This window comes from Drosophila eugracilis, unplaced genomic scaffold (genome assembly GCF_018153835.1).
Source record: "Drosophila eugracilis isolate 14026-0451.02 unplaced genomic scaffold, ASM1815383v1 contig_649, whole genome shotgun sequence".
NCBI classification, from domain to species: domain Eukaryota; kingdom Metazoa; phylum Arthropoda; class Insecta; order Diptera; family Drosophilidae; genus Drosophila; species Drosophila eugracilis.
In genome coordinates this window covers 2,101,508-2,120,191 of record NW_024573535.1, presented here as the reverse complement: position 1 = coordinate 2,120,191, position 18,684 = coordinate 2,101,508, and the positions used below count along the sequence as shown (strand labels likewise).

General features: G+C 39.8%; 2 protein-coding genes, 1 long non-coding RNA gene and 1 pseudogene across 5 annotated transcripts; 2 read left to right on the top strand and 2 right to left on the bottom strand.

Annotated features, from left to right (window-relative positions):
- Nucleotides 1–5,186: 5,186 nt before the first annotated feature.
- Nucleotides 5,187–6,866, top strand: LOC121530381. 3 transcript variants are annotated; one of them, XM_041819383.1, is made up of 4 exons: nucleotides 5,187–5,311; nucleotides 5,365–5,920; nucleotides 6,085–6,646; nucleotides 6,705–6,866. In XM_041819383.1, exons 1-4 carry the CDS (start codon nucleotides 5,224–5,226, stop codon nucleotides 6,768–6,770), a joined length of 1,272 nt encoding a protein of 423 aa, XP_041675317.1. In that variant the 5' UTR covers nucleotides 5,187–5,223; the 3' UTR covers nucleotides 6,771–6,866. The 3 variants fall into 3 exon arrangements, with proteins under 3 accessions (XP_041675317.1, XP_041675318.1, XP_041675319.1); XM_041819384.1 differs by lacking the exon at nucleotides 6,705–6,866 and having other exon boundaries at nucleotides 5,990–6,098; XM_041819385.1 differs by lacking the exons at nucleotides 6,085–6,646; nucleotides 6,705–6,866 and adding an exon at nucleotides 5,998–6,076.
- Nucleotides 6,867–6,948: 82 nt separating this feature from the next.
- On the bottom strand, nucleotides 6,949–8,364 carry LOC108114849 (annotated as a pseudogene).
- Nucleotides 8,365–8,391: 27 nt separating this feature from the next.
- Nucleotides 8,392–9,309, top strand: LOC108115462. The gene is made up of 2 exons (XM_017226960.1): nucleotides 8,392–8,401; nucleotides 8,454–9,309. Exon 2 carries the CDS (start codon nucleotides 8,493–8,495, stop codon nucleotides 9,045–9,047), a length of 555 nt encoding a protein of 184 aa, XP_017082449.1. The 5' UTR covers nucleotides 8,392–8,401; nucleotides 8,454–8,492; the 3' UTR covers nucleotides 9,048–9,309.
- Nucleotides 9,310–11,006: 1,697 nt separating this feature from the next.
- Nucleotides 11,007–11,772, bottom strand: LOC108115537. Its single transcript, XR_001772806.2, has 3 exons — nucleotides 11,709–11,772; nucleotides 11,289–11,569; nucleotides 11,007–11,232 (listed from the first exon to the last, which is right to left on the bottom strand). It is a non-coding gene; the product is annotated as an uncharacterized LOC108115537 (long non-coding RNA).
- Between the last annotated feature and the right edge of the window lie 6,912 nt (nucleotides 11,773–18,684).

Genomic DNA, 18,684 nt, shown 5'->3' with positions numbered 1-18,684 from the left:
ACAAAGCATAAAAATAAACTTAAAGTTAAGTGATCAAAATTGCTTTAATTTACTAACTAAACCCAGTTTAATTAGCAATTACCTTTGGAAATCGAATGTTTACCCAAGATATATGTTTAATTTAATGAAGACCTTTCGGGAGTTATGATTTCAAAACCCTTTGGGATGTAAATTATCCGAAATTAAAACGTCAGTGGGCCATTTTTGAATATCAATGAACGGCATAAATAAGGCAAACAGAGTGCAGCGGCTGTAAAAACTATTAAATGGGCTAACAAAATCAATGGCAATGACACAAAACTAACATCAAAATAAAATCATTTAAAAAAGCATAACAATTAAAAATCACAATATCGCATTTCAACGAGATTATAACAATAACGAAGCTCCCCTTTTTTTTCAGCCGTAATTATTTCCAGTCAACCGAAATACAATCTAAACAAAATTCCGAAAAAAAATTTGTTTTCACACTCTTAAATTATTTATGTTCGACGGGGCGGGAATACGATTGCACTTGACTCCAATTTGGCCAATAACCCAAACTCATACCCATGCCCATTCCCATGCCTGACCTCGCCCAACTAGAAACTACGATTTGCATATTTTGTTGTTAGCATCGTTGTTATTTTTGCCGTTGCTCGTCGTTGTTGTCAGCATTGAATTGTCGCATGTTGGCCAGGGTTGGGAACTGCAAACTAGAACTGGGCCTGAAAGAGAAATTACATTTTATTTTGTCGCATGTCGCGGAGCCCCAGCAACAACGGCAAAAAGTTACGCCAAATCGGGGACTTAAAGCTCGGAAATAGCGGATACTCTGTTGCCTAATTGCCTTTGTTATAGTTTTCAGTGTAGATATTGATTTTATTGTACATATATATATAATCGATGTCAAATAAATTGGAGTAGGAATTTTTAATGGTAGTTAAATATTGATCACGGAAATTTCTGTGTAAAAATGGTATAAAAGTAAGCAGAGAGTAAGGAAGTTTTAAACATTATACTGCATACTTTCAGGCATTGTTAAAATGTTTAAAAATTATTTCACTGGCATTTAAATAATATTTTTTGTACTTAATTTTAATGTATTTACTAACTTTTTTGGTTAGATATATTTAAAAAAAAATATATATACCCTTTCCCAGAGTATAGAAACATTCGAAATATGCAAAAGAGCAAATGCGTCAATAAATGCAACGACAACAAATATTTTATTGTGTCAATGCTGGCCAAAAGGCGGGCTAAAAGAAGGCGTCGATGAGAGGAGGGGCTACCCCCCGACTTTCAGCCAGGTCCCAAGTGGCCAAAACAAATGCAGCAAGTTCGAGTTTGGCCTGGTGGCACATGGCACACATAGCAGCTCATTATGCCAGTTGCCATTAAAAGTGAAAGAGAAACCTGCCCAAGGACCGCCGGCCCCCTTTGGCACACTGAGAGAAATTGTCAGAGGCGTCTCTTGGCCCTCATCATCCCCTTTCCACCATTCGTCACCTCACCTTGCACTTCAATCAGCTGCCATCGGCAAGACGCGAAGGCAATCAACAAGCCCAGAGCCCAGAGCTGGAAACTCGAAGCTTGCGGCTCCTTTTCCTTTGTACTTACTATTTTTTGCCGACAAGGAAACCTTATTGGCCAAATTGGGGTCAGCACAAGAAGGTCGCGATAACAGCGCAAATAATTGGTAATGGCAGCGCCACCAGAAGCCGCCCAAATTGCATCGAACGTTAAGGCTTCTGAGTCAGATTTTCGGGTTTCCCTGCAAGTCATTTGGAAGCTTCTGAATTCTGCCCTGATGGAACATTCTATTTTTGGGCATCGTCATCAGCAATAGAAGAGCTGTTTTTCTCAACTGTTTAATATGGGGCAAATGCAACTAGCTTTTCTTAAGGTGGTTTCCAATAGGAGTATAAATTTAGTTATAACAACAAAATATATAGCTAATTAGTGAGCCCAACTCGCTTCGCTCGACCCGCTTGCCCCTCAATGAGAAAGGCAGCCGTCGCACTGCGCGTTTGTTTTTCCATCAGGTGCGTAAACGAATAATTTATAAGATTTTCCGACGCGCGAGCATGCCACATAGAGCCCATTTGAGTAGCATTAATTCTCCAAATTTAGTCCACACACTTGCAATGGTTGTCCTTGTGCTTTGTTGATAGTCATTGCGAAGGCACGTCGCAACGGGAACTGCAAACGTTTGAATCATTGGGATACGTGGCAATAGAACGTCTTCACCTTTGAATTTTCTAAAGTTCAAAAAAAGTTTTGAATCTCTCGTCTGAAAGCCTGGTTCAGGTGGTGAATGTAATTCTGACAGTTTGACTTTTCCAATGGCGCAACACATGTCCGGCGTTTCGTTCTTAAACTTGAGTGCGCTGCAAAACGTGCAAATGTTATCCATTTTTCCAATGGCGACACCTGGATGAAGACTGTCGTCAATGATACTGCCATAATGGAATGCAGCAAGTTTAAGATCAATGCGTAGTATTCGTCTTGATCAAACCAGTCTTTCTCGAACTTTTTGTGTCCATGTGTCGCAGACAAAAGGGCCTCGTACATCTCGTACTCGATAACTTTCTAACCTTACTTCCCGTCGTTCAGGTGAATCAGACAAACGGGTCTCAGCGGCATGCACTCGAAGACTTTCTAGCCTTAATAATACCCTCTTCGCTTGCGCTTGAGGTGTATATCGGTCACTTGCATTTCGCCTTGGGTGCATATCTTTTCGAAGCAAATGCGTTCGTCAGTTAAAAAAATATACAAAAAATTAAAGAAAACTAAAAACGTAAATGAATTTCAGAAGAAATCTTTATAAAAAGTGGAATTTTTTAAAGAAATGTACTCAAAATATTCAATTAAATTGTTGTTTATTTTTTATAGCACAATAACAAGAACAACAAAATTAATTTTATGAAAAACTTCTTTATTTTCGAAATTCGAATTGAATTGAATAAAAAAAAACAGAATAAAGACTAAAATTAAATCACAGGTACTAATAAAAAACTACACAGATACAAATCAATCTGTAACTTCAACAGGTACCTACATGAATATAGCCCCTTAAGAAAGGGGATTTTCCGTGTCGTCATCATGCAGTGCGATTAACAGTAATAAGTTATTGTCTTATTGTAAGTGCATACAAATGAAACGTTTTTTTAATCATGTTTAGGAACCTCCACCCTCGGTGGCGCGCAGTATCAATCTATAAAAATGACAGAAATTTCACAATTTACATACATAAATTCTTACGTAAATCACATAAAAAAAAACTTCAGAAAAATAAATATTTTAAATTAACTGTTTAAAAAAGGGCTGCCAGATTAATTTGCAGAGAGTTGCCACACACTCGCTCAAACGTTAAGAGCTAGAGCTGCCAACTATAACTGATCAGAGCTGCCAACTTTTCCTCTTTTACGAATTCCAAACACGTACAAAATATTTTATCAAAATCGGTCTATCCGTTTTCGAGTCTATAGCGGACATACATGGTTCATTTTTCATTCATTTTTATATAGAAGAGATAGAGGATGTCAAGATCTTCGACTCCCTTAATTCTTTCCATGCATAATACACCATGCAGGGCATAAGTGGTGATTAATCAATTTCATTTTAAACCTTTCTTTCTCCAATTAAAATTAAATTAATTATTACCATTTATATTATTCTACGTTTTATAAAGATTCAGATTCAAAAAATGATCCATTCTACTCCTTTGATTCGTGTGAGGAAAACCCAAACCATCCCAATCCTGTAGAGCGAGTTTTGAGTCTGTCTGCATCTAGTCGGTGGAGGTACATGTTGACTGCCTGGAATGCCATATCTAGTCATAATCATTCGCTTCTGGAGCAAGTTCATAAACATTCAGTAGCTCTCCCCGAGTCACTAAAGATGTATGCCATTCCTCCCTCAGTGAATAAATATGACTAAAGGAAATCCCACTCAGTCACTGTAAGAAATGTGGCGGTTGGTTAAGCTAAACTCAAAATGTCCCTCCAAGACCTCCCTATAAGGTCACAGCAAGCCAAAGAAGTGCACAACGGACTAAGGATTACACCCAGGAGTTGACACAAAATTGATCTCTATGCCGTTGCCAACGCTTGGTTACTGCGGGAAAGTTTGCTGGCTTGATGATCTTTGAAATTGGCGGCAGTCTTGACCATTTTAATTTCGTTTTAATTAGGCGTTCAATAGATCACTCACGTTCTTTACCTTTTCGTAACAGGGAATATTTTTGTATTATTTTCTTTCAAACACTTTTACGTTTGTTTTCATTTTGATAAAACTTGTTCTTTTTGCTCGGACTTCGGACATGAAATAATTTTCTACTGAGACAAACCAAACCTCATGTCCATAGAATGGCATGGCCAACTGTTCTCAAAACCAATTCGAAATTTTGGCCTACTTTAATAGATTTCTACTTTAACACTGAGGTAACCGGAAGTATTAGTGTTTTGTTTTTGCGTAATCACATTAATTACCTGCAAAGTACTCTATTCGTCAATATACAAGCCGTTAAGCCATGCCCGTCCATTTGTCCGTATGAATGCTGAGATCTCAGGACTATAAGAGATACAAAGTTGGGATCCAGCAGGAAGATTCATGAGACGTCTACGCAGCGGAAGTTTATTTCAGCATCCTGCCACGTCCACTAGGACGCCCACACTAAAATCGCAGGATCGCTTAGAGCTAGAAAGTTGGGATTAAGAATGAATCTTGAAAAAGCAGCGCATCTTAAGGTGGTTCCATTATGCTTGCCTTGGGTTACGTCCGAACTGTCTAGGTAGATATTATAAGACTTATGGTTTTAGCGTTCTTTAAGCGTCTTTGTTTTTGTGGGTTGGGAGTTGTAAGTATGTCTTACTGCAGATGGCTCTATACGAATTATTTATTTTAACTGTTTTTTAAGGGAGATTTTATAACCATAAATAAAGATTTCAGATTACTCGATATTTTTTAAAATTAATTAATATTAAATGTTTTAGGATTGTTAAATTAGTTAAAGGAACTTTAGGTGGAAATCGTAGTAGGGTGGTCATCAATCGAACATTCCCTTCATAAGACGAGGTAAAAACATCAGTAGCCCTGGTTTAAAGTAATAAAAGTCTTTCCTGTCATATGTCATATAAAGCTGCTCACAATTTTTCATTCCTGCTGAAGTTAGAGCTAATAATAAATACAAAAACACAATCGTGCTCATTAAAAAAGTTAACATTTTTCAATTGCATAAGAATGTCGTGTGGAAAATGTCGCGGACACAAGGAGAAGAGTGTGAAGTGCCTCATAGCCGCATTGGACACTGTCAAACAGCACGCTCTTAGTAATTAAAACTTTAATCGATTTTCGTTGATAATAAATAAATAATATCCACAGTGATGGAACGAGATTCGGAGGAGAACGCCCGGACCATAGAAAACCTGCAGGCCCGCAATGAAAAGCTGCACAAGGAGTTGGACTTGCTAAAAGATCGTCAGGAATTCATAATTCCCGCAGGAAAACGCAGGTTACTGTCGCTAAAAATGATTAAGGATGACATTTCTCCGCAGCCACAAAGCCAGGATTCCTTGAACGTGAACATAGCCATTAGCAGTATTGACCTTTCCGACGAGGATCAGGAAATGAAGGAAGATGAAATCATTGCGGAAACGCAGACTAACGTACCAAGCCCGCGTAAACTGCAACTACCTAACCGGAAGCCGAACATCCGGAATTTAAAAAAGCAGACAAGCAACGTTTGGATTAGTAAGCCGTCCAATAATGCAGGAGTTCTCCCCAAATTGTCACTACCTCACAAAAGTTCCAACTTAAAACAAACACGCCTTAAATTCAAAGCAGTTCAGACGAGCACTACCAAAAACGATTTGATGGAGGAAAGCAGCCCCAGTTTGAGCCTTAAAAGGTCTTGGCCCCCAAGACCTTTAGTGCAAAGGTATTTATGAATACTATATACTAAAATATATCACAGAAATCTTTCCTAATTAAGATACATTTCTGTTAGATTGTTAGATAACCGATCAAATTCTATATCCTCGTAAAGATTTATGTGACTCTTTTAGTTATCATTCGTTTTGATTGTAAAAACTGAGCTTGCAGGACGGGCAACGTGGGCGTCTTAAGCGCTGACGACTTGCCTACTACCAGCAGTCGTAATATCACCAGCAAGTCCACTTTTGAGAAGAAGTCAATGGGCACCATGGATGTTCTTGCCGAAATTATGAAGGACGACGACGAAGACTGTTCAAGCGCCTTAAAGCAGTTTGAGCAAGACATGATTGACCAGCAGAAGCATCGTCTATCAAATCGAACTAAAGTGGAAAAAGCCACTCCAGTTGTAAAAGCTGTTAATACCGAACCCGTATCGCAGCCAGAAATAGAAGTGGGCAATGAATCAACAAAACTCTCGCAGGATACCGGGAAGTATCTAATGAAAACAAAAGAAGAGGATACAACGGACTCGGAGGAGGAGTTTCCGCTCCCTTTTTTGGTCAAAGAAGAACCTGAATTGTCGGCAAAAGATCGTTTCAATATTGAATCAACAAAACTCTTGCAGGATAAGTATCTAATGGAAACAAAAGAAAAGGATACAACTGACTCGGAGGAGGAGTTTCCGCGGCCTTTTTTGGTCAAAGAAGAACCTGAATTGTCGGGAAAAGATGTTTGTACAATTCGTCCTTCATAAACTCATTTATATTTTACCAATTTCTTTCACTTAGTTGATAAATTTCATGGGCTCAATTCTGACTGTATTTGGCCAACAGTTTAAACGTAAATGTACGTAGTCCCACGCCACCGGGATTCTGGAATCATTACATGGTTACCTTTGCCGAAGACGATCCTTGTAACGAGCTTTTGATAAACAAAGGGTTTAGGGACCAGCAAAAAGGAAAAATGACATTAAAGAAATAAATATGTTCTTCCATTTCGACCATTTCATTTATTAGTTTTATATGTTGGTACTCATTTCTTTAACAAGTTACCACGTTTGGCTTGGTCAATTCCCATGGCCGTGAACAAAGACTTCAAGTTTCCAGCGCCAAATCCCTGAAATAGCTAAAATTGTCAATGACTTTTCTTAGAAAAGTTTAAGCAATGCATGAATAACATTGGGATTATAACGTTGGATAACTTCGAGGAAGAGAGTGGGCCTGTCTTGGCTGTTCTTCGTAAAGGTTTGCAACGATGTCCGTTCTCATTAATGTCAGTCAAAACGTTCAACTTCTTAAGCACCTGCATGTCCTCCTTAATGTTGGTACGGCTATGCAAAGGCTGTTCCTGCAGCAGCTCATAGTACGAGGGGTGTGGCTCACGGCTTGGATAATGTCATCCGTGTTGAGAGCAATGTGCTGGACACCGCCACCACCGTAGTACTCGACATAGTCCTGGATCTGTGACTTCTTGTTTCTATTGGCCGGCCTATTGATTGGCATCTTCACCGTCCCCTCGTAGTTGGCCATCACAATAGATCGCTGGGCGGAATACTAACTGTCGATCTGAGAGTCATCCACCGACCAGAAGTGATGGAGCTAGATTCTTTCGTACCAGGAATCCGTAATCTCCATTTACAGATCCGGCTGGTTGCACACCACATGAGCAAAGAAGTTTAGTTTGGTGGCTCTACAGATTTCTGGAATCCGGGCGGGAAGTCCCCAGCATAACCATTTTGCTCTACGAAAGTATGAGTGATATCACTGTACAATATGAAAAGTGTGGAATTGATTTAGATTTATTTTATAAATAATATAACTGTTCATAGATGAAAATTACACTTCACCTACGGTCTTGATGGTAGCAAATCTTACGAATCCCTGATCATCGCTCTCCCCCCAGATGTCACGAACCACTTGGGCTACACGGGACACCGCCAGCGTAAAGATGACATGCAAATCCTCCACTTCGAAGGCTACATCCTTGACACCGTGACAATAACGGGGGGTTCAGGTGCAGTCCCTGCTCCTTGTCATCCGGAGTATAAGCAGAGACGAAAACAAAGACGATCTTGTTCCGACGGACGGCATGCTTGGCGAAGCGTCGTTCTCCGGTCTCTAATTCCTGGTAGCCAAGTGGTTCGAAGCCAAGACGAGTGGTATAATAGCTGGCCGCCAACGTATAAAGTCAAGTGATCAAGGCTTAGGAATTAGTCGGCTTCAGGCTGTAGAATAAATGATGTAATCAGTAATGAATTTATATGACAATATGAGAGATTTTAAGACTAACTTCGGATCCGTTGTCAGTATGGGAGGTCTGTGGGCAGAGTTAGAAGAGTTCAAATTGGAATTATTATAAAAGGTGTATCAATGACTAATGAAAAACATCAAGTGCCCCGGTTTAAGGAAATAAAAGCCATTTTGACATATGTCATACTAAGCTGCTCATAATTTTTTATTCCTGCTGAAGTGAGGACCTTGCTCTGGTTAGTTTTCTGTGCTCTGTGAAATAAAATAAAAATTATTTCCGTACTTAAGATATATAGTCGAAGAACCATAAGTCCTTACCTACGAAAAATGAAGCCCAAATCGAAAAATGACAAGCCCTCGACTTCGAAGGCTACGCTTAGTACTATACTGAAGAAGAGTCGCGATGACTTGAGCGAGAAACTTCGGCAGGCAGCCGCCAAGTTGGAGAAAGGCCCATCGCCAGGGCCCTCTAGGAGCAAGGAACCCACTCAGCAAGGGTTCCGGAAGGGGAAGATGGACAATGACCGGGACCGACTGATGTACATGAATAGCATTACGATGCTTAATGATGGAATGCGCAAGAGAATTGAGCAGTTCAAAGAATCAAAGATTGCATTGGTGGAATCGAACGCAAGACTCAAATTGGAGATTCAAGATTTGACCCAAAGGAAAAAAGAATTGGATCAAATCCACAAGGAGAACTCTTGTCCGATCTGCCTTTCCCGGTGGCATCTCGATGGCGACCATTTTCCGATGTCTTTGAAATGCGGCCATGTTTTCGGTGCGAAGTGCATCTTCCAGCACTTGGGATCTTGCTTTGCTTGTCCCACCTGCAGACAGCCGGTGTATTATAACTCACTACGCAGCCTCTACCCATATTAACAGACTGGGCTCTTCCAATGCTTCAGATTGTAATGGTAATAACATGATTGGAAACGCTGGACTCAGGACATGTAATTATTTATACTAGAACTATTATCAAATCGAACGAGCTTGTTAAGCTAAGTTGCCTGTTAGTTTATACGGATATATGCGGATATCACAGTTTACAAAAAATTATATAAAGGGTTTTTATACGATGGGAAACCCTGACGAAGCAAGTGTTCGGAGCAGCAATAACAAAATTGTTAAATTTTAAATGGCATCAGCGATTGTTTGTTTTAATAAAACTTTGATAGCAAATGATAGCGAAAAAGGTTCTCACGGAGACTTTTTCGATCCTCTCTTGCTTACTCATCTCTTATATTCCCCGAGTTTGTAATCAGAGCGATCGAAATGCAGTCTTTCGGCTTTTGCGTACCCTTTTTTGGTCACTGCAGTGCAGCTCCAGTAAGTTCGCAAAGTTGTATCTTTAAGTAACTTGCAGCATTTAATTTATTTTAATTTGCAGCTTAAATTTGAAGACTGCTTCTGTGAGTATTTCACAAGATCATGACAAGACCAGCAGTATATAAATCCATCCAGAACAACGACATCCTCCATCACAATTTCTGTCAATATGTTCCAAATATTGCTTCTTCCCTTATTTCCCTTATCCCTTATATTCCCTTATATTCCTTCCATATCCATCCATTCTATATCGATCAAAGAACAGCAACATATCGATCAAAAACTAATTATGAACTACAAAAATGTAATGCAAGTCATCGCCAAACGAAGAATTTGACTAAAAAGAACGAAAACAAAAACAAGCTACAACAACACGCTGAAAGAAGCTCGCATAGAAATTGTAACTGTACATCAGTGTTGCCAGTTTAGCTATTATAAGCTAGTTCTAGCATATTTGAAACTGAAAAGCTTGTAAAACTTGCATCTAACTTACAGCTTTATATATAGCTTTTTTAAAACACATCTAGCATATTTCAGCTTTAAATTTGCTTTTGATTTGCGACATCAACGGTTTGTTTTGTAAGAAAAATATTCTTTATGGCATGAAAATATCGGAGCTTGTCCTTTTTTTTGACGATGGTTATGTGCAGTTTATTTCTAATCGATAGTGTGGGAGGCACAGGCATGGGAAATGTTGCCAAACGTACGTGCCTATAAAAAGAATTAAAAATATTTAAGTTACGATTAAGATCACGAAAACTATTAATTTAAATACAAACTCTAAGAACATATTATAAGCTTTAATAATAAGATATTTAATAAGATTATTGTTCACACATACAAAAAAAACCCTTATAAATTCATCGACAATAACCTTTGAATTGATGTTTTTCTTTCGGAAACTGTCACAATGGAAGTTTAAAGACCTAATCATTAACATATCCCACAATAATTTTTGCCACCACATGAAGGTTTCATGTTTTCTCATATTTGGCTGCAGCTTGTTTCTTAGCATTTTTTTCTTAAATTTAACTTATTGTACCTTTTTTTTTCCAAAAATCTAGCCTATACAACCGCTCATCACCTGGCAACACTGCCGTTTACTCAAAACTCGATCAACTCAAATTGATCCGAATGATGTTTTCGTCAACACATGCTCATTTTTTTGAAGAAAAGAAGAGTAGTCAAGACAAAGACAAAAGTACGCGAGTGTCGTAGCACAAGAAAAATAAAGTAGTAAATGCAAACCCTGCTAAGACTCAAGATGAATGTGTACGGCAAAATGAATTTATTTTTACTCATCACTGTGATTTATGTTCGAAATGAAACCTCATCGAACGATGAAAAAGTTCGCTTAGGATTAAATCATGAACATAGTGAGTTTTGGAGGTCTCCGTCACAGAACATTAAAAGTCGATCCTTATCAATTACATACATACATATGTACATAAAATCATTGGCGGTATTTGAATGAATAGTAATTTTCAAAAAGCCTAAACATTCATTGAATACTTTGCTGATATCAAGATTATTTTTATTTATTTATTAGTAGACCCAGTAGTTGCTCACAAAATTGATTTTTTATTCTCCCGTTACCAAGGCTTGGTTAATGTGAGAAAGTGATGGTTTTCTTCGAAACTTTCGGCTGTCTTTTTACCATTTCAATTTACTCATAGAGGGTCCTAACGTAAGTTGTTGGAGTCCAAAAATTCGAAAGAAATGTTTGATATCCTGAGATCTATAATCCTAAATGCTTTAATTAGGCATTCAAGAGGACACTTTCACAATCCTTACCTCTTCGTAACAAGGCTTTTGTAATATATTTTTGTAACATTTTCTTTTTGATAAAACTTGTCCTTTCTGCTCGGGCTTTGGACGTGAGCTAACATATTATTGAGGCAGGCCGATCCTCAAGTCCAGGCGTGGCCATTTTCCTTCCAGCTCTTCCAGCATAGTCCGGGGAGTCGTTGACCCCCTTCCTTCCCTCACGGAACTTCAAGGATTGGAACTTGTCTTTGTATATACCACGCTTCTTACTTCCCTTATAGACTTTCTTGGTCTCTACTTTGGCTCTTCTGTAAATGGAGATTCATTTAGAAGATCCGAAAATAAAGGTCAGGATAAGCCTGTTGTTGGATATCACTTTAGCCAAACGGAGTCTTTGCAGTGTTCGCGGAAGATCTTATGCCCTTCTGTATTAACAATCTCACTCACCCCATTTCGGTAAAATAATTATTAAATATACTTCTAAAGACTAAAAAAATAAAAATTTTATTTTGATGTTACTTCTATGAAAGTCAGAATAGTTATGGGAATTCATAGGATCGGTTCGTCATAAAGTTGAGTTTCGTTTAAAGTTGTTTTCAAAGGCCACTGTGTTTTACAGGAAAATCACTTTCCAATTTGTGATACGAAACGTATAAATCATGATAAGCTCAACAGGAAGATAACAAGATGTTCCTTACCCTCAAAAACTGTGAACAAGTTATCCGATTAGATCTGGCCCGTGATCCAGCTGAGATCTCACCATCAGTAATTCAACGTTGAACATTATTCACTGCCTAAATTTCTGGTCGCAAGATGATTAAGTCTAAGTACCACTCAACTATAGCGTTTTTGCTTGTTTAATGGCGGAATTTCGGCGTATGAAAATTAATTCAAACTACTGCCTTGGAACTCTCTATAAAGTACTATTAGAATAGTAAGTATATTTAAGTTGGCATTTAATTTAATATTTGATTAAATCAATCGTTTAACACGCTTATTAGCTCCAACTACGTCCCAGATCTCACTGTAAACGAGTGGAAAACTTTGAAATGGGAATAATTGGTCTGGGAAACTCTGCTCGTACTTCTATGTGGATATGTTAAATTACAACACTCTCGCTTCAGCGCAAACAGGTGCACCAATTTAAGGTAACCACAAATTTCGTGGCAAGCACTTGATAATAATTTCACCTCACACTTTTCCTGAACTTTTCCTTTCGACTTTTTGAACTTTTCTCCCTCTGCACGGTGCTGCAACTTTTCAGTTGTCGTTGTTATAGTTGTTGTCGTTGTTGTAGTTGTTGGTGTTGGTGTTGGCATTGTTGTTTTGTGGTGTTGTTGTTGATGGTGTTACTGCTGCCATTCGCAACTAATTTACGACTGACCGTCGCGCTGGGAAGACTCTCCAAAGACTGCGGCAATTGTCGGGCAATCCATGCAGCAACCCGCTGACCCCTGACCCTAAGCCCCCTCCCCGCTGGCCCTCTTAGCCTCCTGCACCGCAAAGTTTAATGAATGTGGTGGCCAGCGAAATATGCTACAAGTAAGCCATGAAAATAAATGCCCAGAAATGCAACTAGAAATTATAGTATACTCGTGTACACCCAGCCAATGGCGAGTGGGCGTAGTTCGCATTAAGTGTCCCCAAAAGAGCGCCAAAAAAAAAACCAAAAAATAAAAATAAAGGAAAAATCAAATTAAACGACGACGAAATGTCGGACGATGACCTCAAAGTATATACCGAACAATATCGTTTTGGGGGAAGGAAGGAATGGCCACCAAGGTGCCATTAGGGAGAGGCATTGGGATTGGCAGTCTTGAGCAGCAACGGACCATCAGGCTGATGATGCAGCAAAACTAATAAAATTAAATTATTATGTAAAATGCAAATAAAATAATATGCAAATCGAATTTGAGCCGCCCCAGAACAACGGGCGAACAGGGAGCCATGGAGCTATGGAGCCATGGAGCCATGAGTAATCACAGACGCAAAGCCAAAAACAAGGCAAATAAACACATAAATAAATCAAAAATGGACTACGACAAATCTCGGTTGGGCCAAAACAGACGAAGCAGCGAGAGCATTAAAATATGGCCAATAATAACCGGAATATCCATGTGATATATCCATCCCAGTTACCCCAACCCTAACCAACCATCCCCCTAGCATAATGCCGCAGTTCTCTTCGGGCTGGTCTGAAATTGGTAATACGAGTAAGGAGTGCGGAGATGGGGGTAAAACTAAGGAAAAGCTGGCTGACATCAAGAGCTAGACGGGTTGATACTTAGCATGTGCTCCGTTGATTGGAGGCATTTACTATCTATGTATTTATTCAAGGAAAAAGGTTTTTAGGTTTAGGTTAAGGTTTGACTTTTCGGCTGATTAACCAACTCAAACTTTTCAACTTTATTTCGACGGCTTCTACTTCTTAGTGCTGGACATTCTCAACGGGCTCATCGATACTAGACTCTATTCGATATTAGTAGGGCTGCCAACTGATTTGCAAAACGCCACCTCACATATGAAGTAAAATCCTAAACCATTTTGTATAAACTATAAACCTTAGCTACCCCATTTTGATACCCTTTGCAATACTTTTGCCTAATTTTTTCAGGGGGAAATAAAAGATATCTGTGAAAGGCAAAGCCAAATATTCGACTTGCACACACAAATACAGTCCCAGACATTTTCGTAATCAACATAAAATCCAATCATCCGTCATGGACAGTAAAAGCAGCAAAGGGCTGTCCATTCCTGGCCCATCCCAGCCCCCTCCCAATCCACAAAAAGAGCCACCGAACCCAGAGAAACTCCACTGTTAGTTCTATGGCCTTTAAAAATGCCAAAAACGAGAAATTTTGATTTATGAGCAGGCGAAAGCCAAAGTAAAAGAGGAGCCAGAAATTATGTGTGTTTGTGTATTGGCCTGGCTCATTTATAACGCGCTTAAATCTAATACGCGGACAGTACTCAAGATGGGGCAATGGCGCGGGGGTGTCGGGTTACTTGCTAGAGTCTCTTGTCTTCCGCATCCGCATCCGCAGCCAGCAGACGTGCGTAAAGCGACACGTGTCCGCTTTATGATTAATATGCGCGACAAAACACAAAATGCACGGCACAGTAAAAGCTGGATAAGATGGAAGAACTAGTATAAGTTCATTTCTGACCACATAGTTACTTACTTACTGCTGTTAAGGACCTTAATATCTTTGTAATCTTTTTTGGTTCTTGGGCTATATGTATGATATCCTGACTATCAGTGAAAGGTGTTCATTATCTTAAGGTTCTGATCAACTACTTTTTACTTCTCCATCTAAGTATATATCTTGAGGAAACTTAAGAATATATAGCAGTATGATCTTGAAGAAAATAAATTACTAAAATTATCTAGAATTTTTAGGACTTAACAACAAGTGATTTTCCGATACCATTTCTCCTTTCCAGTAACCACTGTAGTTGGCAAGATTGCTAGAGCGGGAGAGAGAGAGGGAGTGCTGCACAAATTTACCGTTTGACACGCAGCCAAAGCTAAAGACGAACTAACGGGAAACGGAAAATGGGAAACACAATGCCCAGACATAGACACTCGCCCACTCCTCTCGCCTACCATCCCCCCATTTCTGTCTCACTCTATCAGATCTGATGACCAGTTGGCAAGCAAGGACTTTTCCCAGCTTTTTCCGCATATTTGGCATTGCACTCCTTGGTGGGTGGGCGATCGGGGGGAAAATTCGGGGAAAACAAGTGCGTGCCATTGGTGAAAGTGAAGGGGAACTGTCTGTATTAGTTTATGAAGCTGATAAAGCCCTGGATGTCAATTTATAAGGATTGGCTTAAGAAGCGGAGCCAGAAGTTCGTGACCTATTAAAAATCAAATGCCCCTTGGCTTAAGCCAAATGATGTACGTTAATTTAACCAACTAATGTTGGTAATAACTTATTAAATCTTACTAACTAGAATTCTAGTTCAAAATAATAATATATGAAAAACCTTTCGCAGATTAATTAATGATGACCTCTCTTAAGTGTTTCGATTCTGAAAAGTAGGTTGAGAATTATAAGAGAAGGCGAGTTGTAAATCTTGGATTGGGTCAAGACTTTAATCCGGCTATTAACAATTTTAGCTCACCTTTCTCCGGCTCGCTGTCCTTCTGCTCGACTTCCTCTGACACTGGCTTTCTCTGTTTTCGCTGACCTCTTCCTCTGGCTGTCGTTTTGCTTTTGTGCCTTTGTGCGGCTGTCTGGGACAAAGGATATGGCCGATGGGTGGCGGGCGGTGGATGGAGGATAGAGGGCGGAGAACGGAGAACGGATGGAAAATGATAACGACAAACAAACAAATTAGCACAACTACCGCAGTAGCATTTGTGGCCTGCTGCTCCACCTTTCTCCAGGAGGTGTTGCTCCCTTTCTGCTTGGTCCTTTCTCATTGAACGTGTGTGCCTCTGTGTGTGTGTGTGTGCTGGCTCGCTGGCAAAGTGGCACACTAACACCCATTTGCTCACCTTTCAGCCTCACCTTTCACAGGCAAACCAACACCGCCGCCCCCGCACCCATTTTCTCCGCTCTTTTGGTGTGTCTCCGGCATAACTTTATCGCCTGCATGTCATATTCCATATTCCATTGTACTATTTGCTGTCATACGTAATGAAAAGCAGCGCACATTTGTTAAAGAGCAAACGAGCGCGCAAATGAACGTGCGAACTGACCCAGGCCGAGGTTTCCCCATCTCTCTCACTCCATGTGTTCCCCTCTCTTTCGGGGAGTCCCCTTTTTAGCCACAGCGATGCCCATTTGATTACTATATACGCTGAAGAATGTTCATACAACTCACCGAAATGGTATATTTAAGCAGCTTAAACTGGTGAAATCTGGGGTAAGTTGAGATATATCTAATATAACCCAAGTAACTTGGGATCTATTAAAGGTATATCAACCCAATTTGGTATAGAAGGAGTTTTGATCCTTAAAATCCATTATGTGGACTTACACGTTGTGTTATTACATCAATTGATTTACTAGAGGGAGTATAAGATGTTACCAAGTAACTCGGGATCTATTAAAGGTAGATCAAACACACTTGGTATGAAAAGAGCTATCATCGTTATTATCTATTATATATACTTGAGGTAATATAAGATATTATCTTTTTTAATAACCTTAACAGAGAAATGCTGGGTAAAACTGTTTTTCTGGACTTTTTCTGCTCATATCATAGATCATAGCTCATGTCTTGGATAGATATTAGTATTTGAGATAACTAGCAAGTATTAACACTTAGTCTTAGCATCAATAAATATATTTACCAACATCTATCTTACACACACTTCCGTGTCACGAGCTCATCTCTCAGGAAGGCCTGCTTGTGATGTTTGTTCGTGCTCGTTGTCTTTTATTTTTTTCATGCAAGTCCTGTTCTGTTCGGTTTTGTTGCTTGTTGTTTTGGCCAGTGCGGTCAGCATGGCACCCCAATCTTCTGCCCACCCTCCCAGCTTTCCACACCTTGTGCCCCTTGCAATTCTTGTGCCCGTTTTTGCACCTTTTGTTATATATATATATATCTATTTTCCCATCTGCAAGCGGCAAATACATATTAGAGCACACCCAGAGAGAGAGAGAGAGGGGAAAGCGCTTTCACTTGGCCATCACGTACGGCAAACATAACACACGGGAACGGGCCCAGAAGTTCGTCCCACTGTGCAGGCACAGTGGCGGCAAAAGTGCAAATGTCATTCGATGCCTGCCGCATTTAAAGTATTACGGAATTAACATTTCTTTGTGTTGCTCCTTTCTTCGCCTCTGCCTTTTATTTTTTATTCTTTTCTTGCTGTTTTTTTTTCTTGCATATCCTGAGGTGTGAGTGTGTGTGTGTGTGTGTGTGTGTGTGAGTGAGTGACGGAGTGAGTGTGGGGAAATTGTGCTCCCTTTTGTGCCGTCGCTTCACATTTTTCATTAGTTTAGTGGGTTTGTGGCACATGACAGTCACAGTCGGGAAAAAGCCAAGGAGCAGCCATCGCCCAGGACTCCTGAGAAGGAGCAGTCGCGATGGCGAGAGAGTGAAGGAACTAACGATGTTTAGGGATAGGGCATCTTCTTTTCAATCTATAAGTCTGATTGATCTTGGGAACTATCTATAATAGATACGAACTTTTTGGGATGCAACTTTCTTTTATCAGGAATGTTCTATTGACAGTACGTCTAAGTTCAGAGAGAGGAAAACGCATGAATAGAGTACCTCCTAGTCGATCATTTTAAGCACCATGCCTCATGGCATAGAACACAATTCACTGGCACACTCACACTCATGAAGATGTCGCTGCTGTTGTTGTCGTTGTATTATTTCACTCTTTGACTTCCGTTTTCCTCTGTGCTGCATATTTCGTAAATGATTCAAATTTGTGCAGCTAGCGATCCGGGGAGGTGAAAGGGCAAGGAAACCGGGGCTGAGGTTGCCACAAAAAGGAAAACAGAAAAAAAAGCAGAAGAAATTGTTGGGCCTAATGCAAAGTGGAGCAATGTGGCAGAGAAACTCCTTGCATGCAACACGGGAGCATATGGAAGGGGAGTGGCGCCTCATTCGCTTCTTTCAGTCTTCATTGACAGAGGGCCTCAAGCAGTTAAGACTTAAATGAGGACTCAGTAAGAACTAAATTTGACTCACGCTCTATTGTAATCTCTTATTTTGAACTGCTTAATGTATTTAGATATTGATTAACTAATTCTGATAAGAAAAAACTGGTTTCTTGATGGATTATCTTATAGGATAAGCTCTCCCAGTAATCCAAGCCGAGAGGCTTAGCCCAAGGACTTACTTTCCCAACGTCTCGCAGCCAATTATGCTGAGAATCGAACCAGAGAAATCGTTCTCCACCCATCGACTGCCATAAGTTGAGACTTGATCTATGCGAAGGCGTCTGTCTTTATGCCCAATGCGACAACTTCAACTTCACATAAACAATTGCTTAACCAAACACTCACTTATTCGGCCTGGACAGATGCCACACACATAGAGTAGCTTGGATGGGGAAAACTCACAGCCAATCCTTGGATTATGGACGATGTCGATGTGGATGTGGATGTGGATGTGGATGTTGAGGTTGAGGGGAATTCGTTTTTGTTATTGATTCATAAATATTTCAATACACATCGAGCTGAACGGGAACATGGCAACCAATTTCAATGAATATATCAAACAACTATAAAAATGCCGCAAAGTGTTTTCCTTTGCCCGGCAGTTTACCTTGAGAAAGCATCGCTTCGTCCCCTTATCTCCCACGCTAATGCTTATCGGCATCAACAGTTAAAGAGGAAATTCATTTTTTTCCGCTCTTCTTGAATTTTCATTTTTATTTATTTGCGCATATTTGATTTGGTCCAAGCGGAAGAAAATGTTAACCAAAGTTGCTGACACTCGGAATACTCTT

What these genes read in the sequence shown, in the direction of transcription:
- LOC121530381 (XM_041819383.1), top strand. Translation starts at nt 5,224, where the DNA reads ATGTCGTGTGGAAAATGTCGCGGACACAAGGAGAAGAGTGTGAAGTGC. An exon ending in TGTCAAACAGCACGCTCTTA is followed by an intron (nt 5,312 to 5,364) that starts GTAATTAAAACT and finishes TAATATCCACAG; the next exon opens with TGATGGAACGAGATTCGGAG. An exon ending in CCAAGACCTTTAGTGCAAAG is followed by an intron (nt 5,921 to 6,084) that starts GTATTTATGAAT and finishes CTGAGCTTGCAG; the next exon opens with GACGGGCAACGTGGGCGTCT.
- LOC108115462 (XM_017226960.1), top strand. Translation starts at nt 8,493, where the DNA reads ATGAAGCCCAAATCGAAAAATGACAAGCCCTCGACTTCGAAGGCTACG.